The sequence below is a fragment of the Eurypyga helias genome, unplaced genomic scaffold, assembly GCF_000690775.1.
Source record: "Eurypyga helias isolate BGI_N326 unplaced genomic scaffold, ASM69077v1 scaffold17617, whole genome shotgun sequence".
NCBI classification, from domain to species: domain Eukaryota; kingdom Metazoa; phylum Chordata; class Aves; order Eurypygiformes; family Eurypygidae; genus Eurypyga; species Eurypyga helias.
Window position 1 is genome coordinate 1 of NW_010261272.1, and position 16,354 is coordinate 16,354.

Below are 16,354 nucleotides of genomic sequence, written 5' to 3' on the forward strand. Positions count from 1 at the left end.
TCCTGGCTGAACCCAGCACACAGGGTTAAGAAAAATACCAAGTTACCATCTCTTACACATACAGAAATGTGACAAAGACTTACATTATCACAGCTGATCAGACAGTACACATTCTGTAAGGGGCAGAAGGTATCATACTGCCCATAAAAGCATCCAGTACTGGGATTCCAAATTACATATTGACTTTGTTCCAAAGTTAATACATATGCAGTTGGTCCCTAGGAAGAAAAAAAGTATGAGAAAGATGTTTCAAAACTGGCTACAAAGACAGCATGCTTTGTATTGCTTGGAATATTAATTTTCTGCTATTGAGAGCAAACTGGTTGGAAGAATTTACACATTTGTTACAATTCAACCAACTATCATGTACATGATAATGTGTTCGCTTTCTCTTACGTGGCAGGGAAGTGTTAGACATGCACAGCCCCAAGCCATTCTTAACATACAGATTCCGAAAGTTGTCCACGAACTGATGTGAAATTCCACAGGCAGGAATGTTCAGTATCAGTATCATGTCCTACTCAGCTACTGCCACAGCTCTCATCCACCAGCACTCTCGGAGTTGAAGGACCACTGCCTAGGCAGCGCACTTCATGCCTCTTCCATCAGCCTTCCCTCGTACATACGGGCACACAAGGAATTTCCTAGCTCTCTTTTTATGTTCTCTATCAGGAATCCATAAACTGCTCTTCTATTTTCTTATTGTCTCCCACATTTTCCAGGTACTTTGAAATAATCCTCCTTACAGCATGCATAAACTGAATTCAGGGCTATGTCCATCAGATCTGGAATGGAGGGACTGTACTGAGTACCTGTTCCTGGCCCTGCAGTACCTCAGCATGTGCTGAAGAAACAGATCTTGACAGGGATTTTTACCAAAATTCTGTTCAGCATAACTTTTGCATGTGCTTGGTAATTTGAGATACTAAGGGTGGAAACTGGCATTACAAGCAGTCTTACCATCTCTCTAAAAGCAGTATTGAGCCCAGCCTCAACAAAGCAATTGCCACCCTTGCTGCAGCTTTGCCATCAGCTGGAGGGAGCATCGAGGGCCGTGTATGTACCAGTAAGAATCCCTGGCAAGCCCCTAACCTTCTCCTGCTGCCTCTCAATCTTCACCCAGGATGCTGGTGAAGGGACTCTCTCCACTACCTTTGTCCCGCACGCACCACTTGTACAAGCCAAGTCCCGTGAAGGTTTACAGATGCTCTCTGTTGTACTGTGGGGACAACAGCTACTACCAGATTAAGCCTGGAACCACGGATCCGGGAAAAAAAAAAAATAACGCAGACAATATTTATACCAAGGTACACTTTTAACATTTTTTTTTCCTCCTCTCTGAAAAGAGTAAGTTCCAGCAGCACCACGTTTAGGTAACTCCCTGGAAAAACATGCCAGCAAGAAACAACTCTATCCATTGGTGGGAACCAAAGACTTCACAGAATAAAAGTCAATATTCCGACCAAATGAAAAAATTCTCCTACCTCAGGAATAGCATTTCCAATGATAAGCCAGGCTTTTTTCCCTATACCAAGAAAATAATTACACAAGAGCACGGCGTGTTCTTCCTCGTCTCCCGCCAGAAGATGAAGGAATTGCTAATAGAGAAGACAAAAAAACCCCCACTTTCTATGCAGTTATCAACTATGCATTCCACTTACAACTTTTAAAAATGTTACTTAGCACTTCTGAAGCAAGAGAGTCCTCTCAGAATCTTTGCAACAGATCTTTGTTGTTTTCTGGCCACTGTCTCAACATGCAGGACAAACAGCAAATGCTGTGAAAATCCACAACGCAGATCGAGGATTCTGCCACGAGAACCAAGGTCGTTGTCCCCCGAGTTATTCTGGAGTTTTACAGACAAGGTTTGAGATGGTAAAACCATCATCTATGATTAACTTAACGTCTGTAGTTATCCCACAGATGACAGGATTTATTTGTATGTGAGAGAGAAGGCTCAGTATTCCATTACTGTAGTATTCATTTCAGTGCAGTGTTTTTTCTGTAGTTTCTTGGAAACAAAACGATAAATTTTAAGTCTAGTTTTAAAGCCTCCATCAGCCAGCACCCTTGCACTTGTGCATGACTAGCCATATTGGATTGGTTTACAACTGGAAAAAACGCCTGGAAAAGCTTAAAGCCCTACGCATTCTTAGGGACAATCAATTGCAACCTGTCCAAGATAAAAATTTTGGCTCATATCAGGATGAGCAATTTTTCCTCAAGCTTTGGTCTTTATTCTCTGAAATAAATGGCTTATAAAGAAAAATACTCCTCACAATAATAGAATCTCAGAATAATTTAAGTCTGAAGGCATGTCAAAAGCTTATCTAGTACAATATCCCCCCGAAAGCAGGGGCTGCTAGGATGTTACATCACATTCAAGAGGATAAAGAACTTCTGTTTAATGCATTACTTACGTCTGACGTGCTCCATAAATCACAAATTCCAGCAAATGACACACTATCTGGCAAAAAAGGAATCAAAGCAACATACCAAGCCACCAGTTCCTGCAAGAACAGAAAACAGAGCAAGTCACCCCTTCAATCCACGACGCAGACATCTAACAATAGTAGTATTATACCGAATGTGGAGCATGGTGCTGTTTCCACGGGTCTCAGTGACAGAACTCCGACCTCATTACGGGAGCAGCTAGCTCATTTTAGAACTTCTATCAAAGACTCACAGGATTCACCCCCATTGAGGTTTGGCACAATTCTTCATCTTTTCAAGGACAATGTTCATTAATATACCTAGCCAAATACCTTTTCCAGCATCATTACAGATAGACTTACTGCACATCACAGACAGCCACTGCTACTTTCTTTTGTACATCTAGTTTTCCCATCACAAAAAGTGCAGCCGTACGGCAAACACACAGAAAGGTTATGTGCCTGCACACATGCGAACACACACATTCTGAAATCTTTATCCCAGAAACTTCACTATCCTAAGTACTTACTGCTGCTGTTTGGGAACTGTCTGGGACGGCATCGAGAAGCTCCTGTGGTGGATTCAGAGGTTTGATGTATCTGGTAATGAAAACTGTTTTCCCACTGAGGTCAATTACTGTTGTCAGGCACTGGCGGCTTGGAAACCTTGATGTACATTCAGCTTCATACTTGGCTGCTGCCTGGAGCAATTTCTCATCTTCTTGGGTATCAAACTTCAAAAGACAGTAGAATTTATACAATAATAGTTTTATTTATAACCTGAGCTTTAGTCTTTACTATATTTGGCCTTATTTCACCATTTACAGGGGTATAAAAGGAATGTAAAATTCTTTCCTAATAGCATTTTGAAATACCCTTGTAGTATATTCTTCAGCTCACAGACACGTAAGAAAGGTCAAAGTAATGGAAAAATCAGGCGATTTGTATTTACTTATGAATGCACCCAATGACCTGTACCTACCTATAGCTGGCTGTATTAAAGCACTGAAAATGCAGTGAAAATTAGGGCCAAGTAAAACTGCAGGGAGGAGTATGTAACACCATGTACTAATTTAAAGATAAACAATTATGGTTAGGGACTAATCCTACATGCAATTCACATCACACTCCATTAAACCCACAATAGAAGCTATACACAAAATCCCAGTAATTCTTATATAAATAATACTGCCACAACCCTGCACAATGCCAAAATATTTGCAGAGAAGGTTCAAATAACTTTTAGATAAATACTGCTAATTCAGACTTGTCATTAAAATTTTAACGCTTTTAGATGAGATTTTCCAGAAGCAAATCTAGGACTCAAAAGCATATATTAATTATATAACAATGACAACTATTTGCGCGCATGTCACCGAAGATGTCATCTTTTAAAGGTCTTGGGATCAGCCAAAATAGTTTTTTTCAAAATCTATTTTGAATCCCTTGTGTATTTCTAGTGGTGCTGAGAATTAGAGCTCATCCTTCATAGTATTTCTGTCCAAAATAAACCATTTTGTTTGTTACCCTTCTTCTCAAACTAACCAGAGGTGGAACAGCTGGGCAGGACCCTGCAGCCAGACCTTCAAAATCAGCAGAGAAGGCACACAGCGGTGATTCTTCTCAACCGTAATTAACAGCTGAAACACCCAGCCTCCGGCACCTTGTAAATTTAAATGTAGCCATTCGCTGCAAATATTACTGACAAGTAAACAACTACTATGTCAGAGTCAACTGCAACGTGCAAAAGGATTGCTGAATGGCACAAAGCCAAGCTAAATCTTAAACGGGGAACAACACGAATCTCTCAACTGATTTAAATTCATCAACATTGTACCTTCTTAAGCATTTCATTCATCTACATAGAGATTCAGGAAGGACAGCAAGAAAGAGGAAAAACAGATAAAGAAACAAAAAATGGGTATTGTAAAATTAAGCTTATCATCCTAAAACAGTAGACAAGTATTTTCAGTGACTTAACAACAGAAAGAATGGCTAGGAATAGGAAGAAAGGACAGCAAAAATATTTAGTTGTTGTAATTTTATGCCATTTTCTAGAATAACTGTATATGTTACATTTGGGGAGCTGTAGCACAGAATAATTACTTTTTCTGTAGAATACACACACATGTCACTTCAGTAGTGGTTTTGTGTACAGATTTCACTAGATACATACCACCTAAAATGGGACAGATTCTCAGTGGAGTTGGTCCTGCTTTCCTGAGTTCCTCTAACATGAAATTATATTGTTTTCTACTTATATTGCTTTGAAAAAAAAAAAGGATCAGTTGATCCTGTACAATGTTTGCTAAATAACTAACTTGGTTTGGCTTAGTATCCAAGGTAAATAAGTGATCTGCTGCTAAATAAAATATGTATAGGATTTAGAAAAATCTCTAATGCAAACAGGGAACTCTGGCCAATTCTGGCCAAACTCCTACTGATTAATAAATCACAATGTGCTCAGGTTGGAAGGGACCATGAAAGACCATCTGGTCCAATCTTTTTGGGAAAGGGAGCCCAGATGAGATTATTCAGCACCCTGTCCACTCGCATCATGAAAACCTCCAGTGATGGGGACTCTGCAACATCCCTGGGGAGATTGTTCCAGCAAATGGTGTTTCTCGCTGTAAAAAATTTCTGTCACAGACAAAACTTCTCCTGGTACAACTCGTACCCGTTGCCCCTTTTCTTCTCAGTGTGGCTCTTCGTGAGGAGAAGCTTTGACATGTAGTATTTCTTGCTACTTAGAACAGGACTCATTTCCTGCGTTGTGATTTAGTGTGCTGCGATTCTTGGCTGCATCTTCAGAATGGAAGGTACTTCAGTCTCTTCCTACTGCTTTATGTCTGAGTTCTGGCAAGGGACAGTTAGCTCCTACCATCACATTCAGCATGAAAGAGAACCTATGTCAGCGAGAGCTATGGCTTCAATAAAATATGCTGTTTTTTCCCGCTAAAGTGTTCAAATCAATTTAAATACGGCTACCAACCCGCAGCATTTTGCTAAGCATCGGTACAGACATACATAACCCTTTAGTAACTAAGCATCTACATAAAAAATTCTGAACACTTGCTCATTATTTAAAGAGGTCAAGATTTGCAACATACAGTCCATAATATATTACAATAATCTTGCCCCTTATTTTAATTTTTCTATCATTTTTCTTTTGAAACAGTACTGGAGACAGGTCTTTCTGTAAAGAGAAGTCTGTTTCCTTACAAATTCAGTACACATTTTTCCCAGCACTTAATTATTATATGTGAAGATTAAGACTGTGAAACTCTTGAATGAGGCCTCATCTATTAAAGGTGCTTCAAGACTGTTAAATTTATATTCATGGTTTAGAGTCCTGGTAATAATCTTATCACTCAGACTAAGGAACTTGAAAAGGCACCCATGGATGCACTTTATTAATTTTGTTTATTTTCAACAGTATTAAATTGTAACAATTCTCAGAGTATTGCATGAGAGCAAGAAAAGGTATGAGTGGATAATTTCCAAGACTGTAATTTAACAGAAAAAAGGGGTTTTAGAATGCATCATACAGTTATAGATTTATTCTGAAAGACAAATTATGTAATAGACCTTTCTCTCCAGTTCCTGTTTGTCTCTATTAATAAATGACCAGTGTAGCACTGAATTGGAAAAGAATGAACTGCTACTGTTTGTGCATGGAAAACACATTCATCCTTGCTGAACAGATCTCAAAATCACTGCAGACTGTTACATAAAACAGGAAGGGATGTATGCATTTTAACTACACATTGTTGTTGTTAGTGTAAGGCAGTTCTATTTTAGAAAAATAACTGAAAAAAATAACTGAAAAAATTTACAGCTGCTGTTTAGAAATAATTATTTTCAAGATCTGGGCGTGCGTGAAGCCATAAATAATAAATTGCTGCATTTGAACAGTATAACCACAGATGCAAAAAAATACTGTGTTTGCACCTGCCACCTCCTCTTCGTCCACTGTTCAAACACTCACGTGAATGTTCCATTGTTCACGGAAGGAAACGGGAAAATTACACGCGCACAGATAATGAATCCAAATCTGCTTTCTGTTAACACTGGAACTAGATACCTGGTGAAAGTTACTTTGCGTGCGTTAAGTGTGCATCTAACTTCACGATGCCTCCAACTGAAATGAAGTGAGGTAAGAAATTTGAAGTAGAACTCTCAGAATTTGTATTACTGTCCTCCCGTACTTGCATTCATGTCCTTCGCTACACCAAACACAGCTGTTCATGTGCATCTCAAGAACTGCACCACTGGAAACACAAAGCAAGAATATGAGGAACTACTGATTAGTTACCTTTTCTCTGACTGACTCTCCAGGAACGAGCTGTGGTTCAGTGGTAATAAAGAGTGTTATATACGAGCCCTCACTCAGACTTCGCACAGAATCGTAGCCTCTCTCGATTCCCAGGTTCTTTTCTTTGCTGTAGCCGAGGAGGACTGGAGGAATATCCACCTTAAATGTGCCATCAATCTACAACATACACAGAGAAATACTTCTTATTAGAAGCAAAAAAGCCAACTTCCTTTGCAAATACATTTGCTACTTATATCAAATATTTTATTCCATTGATTTCTTTATTAGAATCACAGAACGGTTTGGGTTGGAAGGGACCTTACAGACCATCTAGTTTCAACCCCCCTGCCATGGGCAGGGACACCTTCCACTCGACCAGGTTGCTCAAAGCCTCATCCAGCCTGGCCTTGAACACTTCCAGGGATGGGGCATCCACAGCTTCTCGGGACAACCTGTTCCAGTGCTTCACCACCCTCTCCAGGAAAAGCTTCTTCCTGATATCTAATCTAAACCTCCCCACTTTCAATTTAAACCCGTTACCCCTTGTCCTGTCACTACAGGCCCTTGTAAAAAGTCCCCTCCCAGCTTCCTTGTAGGCCCCATTATTACTCTGAATTACAAAATAATAAGACAATATGACATAAATACTGACAAACTGTGGGGAAAACATGAGACATCTCATTGTGAAATGTATTAATTACAAGTACATTTCACCCTCGCCTGCATATTATGGACACTAACATATAATGTAATGGAAATCATACACACTAGTTCTTACACCAGAAAGTGCCAGCCTTTCACTGGTTTTCTTTCAAAAAGCATTCTCCACATGGTGCTATTTGCCTGGAAAAAATGACAAAATACAGGATGCAGGACTACGCTTCTGAAGTCAGCATCACACCAACAGGCCTTTGCCTATGTTGGAGTGATGTGGAAATGACTCTCCAGCACCTCAGACGACACCTTTCACGTAGAAGCTGCTGATGCTTCTTGGATGCAACTAGAACTGGGTCCATTCAACCAGGTTCTCCACAGAACAGTGCTCTGATAGACTCACCAGCCCTTTGCACCTCCCTCTGCCACCACACACAGGAGGTCTGACACGACCTTCAGAAACACCTTACAAGAGATGGCATGCCCTGCACTTGCTCAGGCAAGTCTCAGCAGTGGAAGTACATAGCTTTAAAAGAAAAGCAGGAAAATGAACTTCCTAATTTGGGCAGAATTCAGATGACTGCCATCAGGAAGGACATCAGTGCATGTGGAAGATGAAGATATGACTCACTGGGCTGGCCCATCAAACAGTGAAGAAGAAAATTCAGTTTTGATGAGGAGAAAAATCAGACAGAATTTCTGCTGCAGTACAGAATCACGGAACAGGATGAAGAAATGCTTCATTTGCTATGAAATGTAATTGCTAGAGGCACCTAGATATAACCACTGGACTGATCAGGCTTTTTCAAATTCAGTAAGAAATACTGTTCAAATGAAAAAAATCTCTAATGCTGGGAAGATCTATGCAGGCACTCACACTATGCTTAGGGAATCACAAGGTGCAACACCTCCTCAAAGAGAGTCAGGAGTGCATCTGACAGGAACCCTGGAGCTACTCTGGTTCTACAACAGGAAGACTGATACACCAAGTATGAAGAACAGCAGTTGACATCAGTATTGGTAATCCTTGAACATGGATTACAGGCTGTGTCCTTCCCTACATACTGGTAAGCAGCCTGTTAAAATCTCTAATCATTAAGCCTCAGGACTGCGAGCAGACAATCCTCAGGTGAATGTCATGCATTCAGCATGGAACATTTCCCTGAAAAGAGGAAAGGATCTTGTTCTTTCTTGTTTGAAACCTACAACAACGGTGGTCACATTATGTGACATCATCTGCACAGGATGGCCAAAGTCTCCTGAAAAGGCAGCTAGACCTTCTTCCTACTTATATCTTCTTTAAGTCAACAACAGCTTCATTCTATAGTGCACCACAACCCTCCAGCACCCGAATTCATTGGTTATCCTCCCAAGCTGATGATAGCATATTATTAATGATCTAGCAAGAGCAAGTGGTCTAGCACTGCTAAGTCATATACTGTCCAAAGTTTCTCAGCAACAAGAACTCCATGCTTTCTTGAATTCCATGACAATTATGTTCTGTTATGCCTTGCAAATGGAGAGCCCAAGAAAACCACTTTGAACTCTGAGCAGTGCACTTAAACTAAATGGGACTCCTACAGACTTTTTATCATCCACTCGAATCCAGGAGGCTCACAGTAGGTCTTAAGGGCTTTAAGGTTCTTAGAAGTGCCCCGTATAGCCAGAGAAGAGCAAATTAAAGTGTCATTAGGTATGCAACAGATGTCAGAATCTTCATGAAGTTAAGAAACAGACTTTTGTGGTATGATTATGTGAAAGCAACTGCCCTGCAGAAAGAGACTCCTACAGCAAGATCACAACATAAGACTATTGATGTAAAAAATTAGTTTCCTTAACCTAAGTCCAGGATGGGTGGCAGGACAAAAAAAATAAAATACTTTTCCCCTGTGAAAAACTGCATGTTTTACTATTACTCCCAGGACTGACTGTTGATCTCTCTTGAAGAAAGTTTCTCTTGAAAAGTTCTAAAAAAAAAAAAAAAAAAGAAAAAGAGGAAAGAAGGGATTGGGAGAAGCAAAGGTGAAAATCTGGCAAAAAGCCATGGACAAAACCATCTAAAGAATTTACACTTTTAACCTCATTACTGAAGGAAGCCAGGTGGCATTGTCCATGTAGAAGTATGTTTGTCTATCTCTTCGGCCTTCAAAACATTGAACTTACTGACGAATACTTACCAAATTTAATAAAAATCAGTGGTTACAAAGACATTTTCAAACAATCCCATAAAAATAAACTAACCAGGACAGAGAACATCATTAAATGTGACATTCCATTACCAGCCCCTTTCCATTCTCCGGTTTTATGTTTTAAGAGATTTACTCCACGTTATTGACCCTTACCCTCGCTTGAAAATATATGGTAGTAAATGGAATCTTAACACAACCCAGCCAGTGCCTCTCAAAACGAGTGTAGATTCCACTTCCTCTTTCACGATCGTCCTATTAAAAAGTTGCCAAACATAAAATGTTGTAAGACAGCTTCATTTCCTTTAATTCAATCAACAATTTAATCAAGGCAGCAATAAAAATTCTGTATTGTTTTAGTATTCTACTCTTAAGTATCAGTTCAATTACTAGTATGGCAATGATTACTCTGCATGCCTTTCAACCATGCCAGGTGCTGAAGGAATACAAGAATGTCATGGTCCATGACACAATATTCTTGCACTTCAGGGTTCAAGTCCTTTATAACCTGTGGATGGGGAACTCAAAAATCTTAGAGTGCCCACAAGAGTCTTCTCAAAGTAAACTGAGCTCTGGTTTTCTAATGAAATAGTTTAATAGTACTTAAAAAACTTTTTGAAGGTAATACTGTATGAAGATCTAACTAAACTCTGTGGAATGGAAGCATTGTTTTCATATGTAATTGCCTAGTAGGGATTTCCAAATCTAGCATGATCAGCCTACAAGTTAGTTTTAAAACAGAAATGAAAACACACAAAAAAGATTCTCGAAAGGGCAGAGTGATTTCTGAGTTTCAAGACTGTTACCTTTCTTCCTTCTGCTTCATCAAATCCCATTTCAGTTTTGAGGACAGAATTCTGTTCTCAGTGAAACATGTGCATTATTTATTTTTGGGTTGTATTTTCAAGAGTGTCAGGTGCTGCTATTTCTGTGCATGCTGAACGCACTGGGAAAGCTTTCACTGGTTTCAACAGGGGAAGGAGTTATGCCAACACTGAGAGCTTATAAAAATTTCTTGTTACTACTACTTGCAATTTTTATCTTGTTCCAAAAAATTAATATACACAACCAAAAGATGGGGTTTTTTTCCACCAAAAAGCTTGTAAAACAGGATGAGACAGAGCATAAAAATACAGTTAATAAAAAAACCCAGGAACTGGGATCATTCATTTGGAATTCAGTAAAACAATTCTGATTAAGTTTAGGAAGAACAAAACTCATATTACAGTGCATATGTTACCTCTCAATTTTAGTACCTCCAATTTCACTAAATATCAGTAAAACAGATTACACACACATGTTCAACCCTAGCAGTAGATGATATAGTACAAGCTTAATTTGTATAGTCAAAGGTTAACAATATAAAGATTGCTCTTTCCAACAACCTTGCAGTATTGACTAGATATAACATCATAAGGTATGACAAAAGAGAAAAAAGAAGCACAGGAGGGTGAAAACTGTTACACCGAAAAGTCTTACTCCGTCAACCTCAAAAAGCTTGTAATATTCTGTAATGTACCCTGTCCTGCCATTATGAACCCACCTCTACAGCATCGTGAACTACTTCATCAAAAATGTTAATGAAGACTTCATCCTTCACTGACTGCAAGCTGTGGGTGCTGTAGTCACCATTAGGAGCTCTGAAAAGGTTAAATAAACCAAGAAAGTGATTCGGACAGAACAGCACAACTGGAATAAATTTGCATGCTCAAATTAAATTATTAAAGCTCAGAAACAATTTCGTTTCATTTTGCCATACCTAAATGGAAGCTCAAGTTCCTCATTCCAGCTGGGGTTTGGACCCTCTGCTGTTGTTGTCCGGCAGACTGTTCGCTGAAAAGAAACTTCCACAAAAGGACGGACTAAAACCTATAGAGATCAAAACAAAGGAAACGGATCTCTATAAAACTTCATCAGAACATATTAAATTACACATTTTCATGTGTATACTTTGTGGAGATCAGGCTGATCCAGCCCAGATAAAACTTTAATACACTTTAAATATTGCACTTCCCACGCTTCTAAACATTTATGAAGCTTTTAGAAATATTTTAGAGATCCTGGTTTTCTCCAAAACCGGTCCCTGTTACAGATAAACAACTCCTACTAGACACAACAAACCCCTAATGTGATTAAAAATGCCTTAATGGAGCACTTCATTAGCATTCAAATGCACATGGCAGAACCTTTTCTGTATTTCAAAAAGCCGTAATTTTGCAGGAAAATCATAGGAGAAAATCCCTGCAGGGTTTCCATCTTCATTCAGAAGGACGCCAAGTTCAGCTGTCAATAGCAAGCAAATGTAGTTTCAGTATCAGCCACAAGTATGGCTGTGCTCGTTTAGACTAAGAGTGCACTGGGCCCAAAATACAGGGTGTGGAAAAGGCCGTCAGCAGTCACACGTTAGAATGGAGCGGGTATATATGATATTTTCTCCTATTACTCTTCCAGGCTTCAGCCGTTTTCAGATGAAGGACTTTCCTAAGCCTGAAGTGATTTTTCTATCTAGTAACTCCCAATGGATCACTTCCAAATACTTGTTCAATACCCACTTTAATGCAATTTCTTTAGTCCACAGCACATGTAAGCAACTTCTCTGGGCACCTACCAACTGCTGCATGAAGAATTACAACCTTCTGTCTGTTCTGAACGCCGCTCCTACCAGCTTCATATGACAATCCCTCACCCTCGTACTGAAAGAGCCAGTAAACAGTCAACAGTCCACAGTCTCTGTAGTATCACAGTTCTGTGCCTCTCTGCTGTATTCCTCCTACCCTACTCGCAGTTCTGGCTGAAAAGCCCAACCATTTTTCACTGTACAGTAGAACTCTATTTCTGACATCTTTCCTGCCCTTCTCTGACCCTTCTGTGGCTTTACTATCGTTTCGGAAAACAAGGAGTGGGCATGCCAACCTCACTAGTAAGAAATCTTGCTGACAGGAGATGTTACTGTGTGTGGAAAAGAGGAATACTCACAACTTCACGTAAGAAAACATTAGTGTTGTCATATACCTGGTTGAATGCCCAGTCTGGGCCACCAGCTGGGCTCTGAGCTGACGGCGAGGCTGCAAACATCTCATTAAAGGACCTTGAAGGTTTGGACGGTTGTTGAAGTTTGCTACAAGAGGAAACAGACAACAGCAACAAGAAAAGGCAGAGAAGACATTACTAAATATGAATCCCTCACGTTCTGTGTTAACCCTATGGAATTCTGGAAATACTTCTGATATTTTTGTGTTATGTCTTTAACACAGTAACGTATTTATTCAATCCTGTAACACAAAAAGAATGCTAGAGAGGGGCAGCAAGTGCATAGCTCTTGAAAGACTCATTGCCAAACAGTGCTTTGTGCCTGGAGGCTCCCTTTTCAGAAGGGCTTACGCACCCCAGACTACTTCTCTGCCTCCCCTGGACAATCTCCTTGAGCTACAGGTTTTTAAGGAGATGAATACCCACACAATTCATAAACCGTACAGACTTCATGGTATCCAGGCAAGGCCTCTACGACAAAATGAAACCCATATGAATGTTACACAATCGGCAACCCATGAGGGAAATAAAATAAAAAGTTAATACGTTTATTTTTACAGTGTTTCCACATAACTTTTTCTGTAATAATACCATAGTAGATATTATAAAAGAATAACTATTCATGCAGAAAGCAGCTCGAAATAAGACATCATATAATGCAAAACGACTGGTAAGGCTTTTAGTTATTTCTGTAATACTGATAATGAATTGAAATGTTCCTATTTTTCTTCCTGTTAGTATATTTTTAATATTAATAGCTTTTCTCAGTATGAACTTATTTACAGAAATCCAACAGAATCTTTATCATAGAATCACAGAATGGTTTGGGTTGGAAGGGACCCTAAAGACCATCTAGTCCCAACCCCCCTGCCATGGGCAGGGACACCTTCCACTAGACCAGGTTGCTCAAAGCCTCATCCAGCCTGGCCTTGAACACTTCCAGGGATGGGGCAGCCACAGTTCTCTGGGCAACCTGTCCCAGTGCCTCACCACCCTCTCTGTGAAGAACTTCTTCCTGATATCTAATCTAAACCTCCCCACTTTCAATTTAAACCCGTTACTCCTTGTCCTGTCACTACCGGCCCTTGTAAAAAGTCCCCCGCAGCTTCCTTGTAGCCCCTTCAGGTACTGGAAGGTGCTATAAGTTCTCCCTGGAGCCTTCTCTTCTCCAGGCTGAACAAGCCATTGCCAGTGACAGCAGAGGCAATAAAATCGTTGGCCCTATTATTATAATAATGAGGTAAACCAGCAGAAGATGCTAAATTCTGTATGCACAGTAATCGGTCAGCTTGAGAACACCTCTGACCTAAATGCAAGGTGTATGCATTTTGGGAGACAGAGAGAATGCCATGTTAAAACATTGCTTCTGGAATTGAACCAGACTGTTCAGAACTCAAGTACCTCTACATGACACAGCATCACACAGTGCCTTACATAAGGCAAAGCATCACGCATTGCCTCACTGTGCCTGAAGGAAATGGTCACTTTTAAAATTAGTCAGAGCCAAATTAGGCTCAGTTCATTAACTTAAACAGTCCATGAAAGAGAACACCAATATGCTACACTCAGGAGGCAAAGACAGTATTCCACAATGAAGAACTGGATTTTTTTTAGTACTCTTGGTATTAAGATATTATTAATTAAAATTGCCCCAAGTGTAACTAGCAGGCTTGCTTAAGATGTAACTCTTCTGATATTACCAGAGTTATAATGTTGTCAAAGCTGTGAGTTAGCTTCCAGACTGTTTTTTCCTCAATGAATACAGATTTTTGCAAAACATTTCTTGAATTTAGCAGCTATTAATAAAACTATCATATTATTCTACAAACTTACAAAACAGCAGTTTGTCATTATTAATGAGAGATAAATGTATATGTTTTTATCATGAGGATGACAACACACGACTGAATTTCAACATTAGTTGCTTCAACTGTCCTCAAAACAGCTGCAACCAGAAAATGAACCTGTACTGGAAACAGGCATTTAAACGTACCTCATCACTGGTTTTCTCACTGGAATATCATAAGCTCTAATGATGTTCACTGACAGTTTTACGTCTCCATCTGATAAATTCTGTGCTGTGACCTTCTTCCTTTCCCTTCTTTTTGGCTTTAATGGTCGTTTTGGCTCCGTCAGTTTAAAGAGGCTGAGTCCCAAAATACTAATAATCATAAAACAGACATTTAGTCATTTTTGCATAGAATCCAGCATTCTAGTGTCTCCATGACACACATGCAAATTACGCACTAACAGAAAGGGGAAATATATGCTCCTGTTAGTACCATACAAAAATCTCTCAAAGGTCAAAATGTTTCAGTTGTTTACTATGACACAATCCAGTTCTGTCTTACGTCTTGGAAATTATAATTTAAATGTGCAAAAAAGGGTTTTTTTCCAAAACTACGTAAAATACAAGTAAGACAATGACGCTTCCAGACAGATCTAAACTACAGTGCTATAAACAAAGTATCTAGGAGATGACGACAACCACTGTATGGAATAGGCAAAAAATCTAATTACACAGCTATTTACAATAAACAATAGGCTATAGAAAGGAAGCAGAATGAATATGCCACAACATACCCTGGACCCTCAGAACTTATAACCCAAGGCAAAGCAGAACCAAAGGGGAGAAAGGGGAAAAAAAAAAAAATCAGGAAAAGAATAAAAAGCAGATGTATGTTTTTAAATATCACTGATATTAACTGCAGACACTCCAAAATCTACTTTGAAAACTGATACCCAATGGCAATAATTCCTCATAAGGAAAAAAAAAAAGAATCACATAATTACTATTAAAATACACAAAGCCATAAGTTACTGAAACATCTCAATAAATAGATGCTTTAAACAAATCATGGCGTATTTTAAATTCACTAGCCATGTAACATAGCTAATAGAATCCAATATGAATTGGTATTCATGATAAAAAAATATTATCAATGAAGCATTTGATTTTAAACAACTCCAAAAGCTATTTAAAGTCTCGTTTGGATTTTTCCATTTTGTGATGTGAAAACACAAACTAAAAAATATGATGGACTCTTTCATAAGAGAGCAAGTCTCTGTCTCTCCAGCAGATGGGACTGTTTAGATTTATACTGCTGATTCAAAAAGCTTTGTCTGTACTTGACGGATGTCGTGTTTACAGTGAACACAAGCAACTTTTGCATAAAAGAAAAAATAACTATCTTTCACAACCTGTTTACTTAAGCAGATTTTAAATGAGCAACACTAACTTGGTCATCTATGCTGTGATGACTGATAAATGTCAGAATCAACAAGTATGGGATTTGGAACAAAAATTCAAAGAAAGTGCGAAAATAATATAAGAAAAAAGAAGTAACTTCCGACCCCAGTAACACTTCTGAAAGTAAACAGCATATGACGACATCCAGCAACAGCAAACAGAAATACATGAGAAGTAAAAGAAAGAAGATGAGTGTTAAAAAAAAAAAAAAAATCTATTGCACATTATCTGCAGGGAATATGCGCTGACTCTAAGCAAGCATCACCTGTAGAACCAGTTGTAGTGTAACTACCTCTGATGCTTGTCTGATATTTAGAAGTCATTCAGTGTGGCACCAGCTAGAGCTGTGCTCAGCTCATCAGATCACAGCCTGATCCATTATTTCCTGTTATGTCTTATTTACGTGCTCTCACATTACTTCTGACACAAGCAGATGTTCTCTTTACACACTTTGTGCCTCAATACACTGTCTACTGGCAGAGACATA

At 39.1% G+C, this 16,354-nt stretch overlaps 1 protein-coding gene across 1 annotated transcript in view; it reads right to left on the reverse strand.

Annotated features, from left to right (window-relative positions):
• Window positions 1-83: 83 nt before the first annotated feature.
• The window catches only part of CC2D2A (coiled-coil and C2 domain containing 2A), a gene marked incomplete at both ends in the record, with an annotated part of 42,455 nt that continues 26,184 nt past the window's right edge, over window positions 84-16,354 (reverse strand). The window contains 12 exons of the mRNA XM_010155324.1: window positions 84-218; window positions 1,485-1,598; window positions 2,421-2,510; window positions 2,963-3,166; window positions 4,270-4,290; window positions 6,748-6,924; window positions 9,744-9,842; window positions 11,131-11,227; window positions 11,347-11,456; window positions 12,600-12,705; window positions 14,611-14,778; window positions 15,201-15,215. Of these exons, the coding sequence (XP_010153626.1) occupies window positions 84-218; window positions 1,485-1,598; window positions 2,421-2,510; window positions 2,963-3,166; window positions 4,270-4,290; window positions 6,748-6,924; window positions 9,744-9,842; window positions 11,131-11,227; window positions 11,347-11,456; window positions 12,600-12,705; window positions 14,611-14,778; window positions 15,201-15,215 (1,336 nt within the window). The remainder of the gene's footprint in view (window positions 219-1,484; window positions 1,599-2,420; window positions 2,511-2,962; window positions 3,167-4,269; window positions 4,291-6,747; window positions 6,925-9,743; window positions 9,843-11,130; window positions 11,228-11,346; window positions 11,457-12,599; window positions 12,706-14,610; window positions 14,779-15,200; window positions 15,216-16,354) is intronic.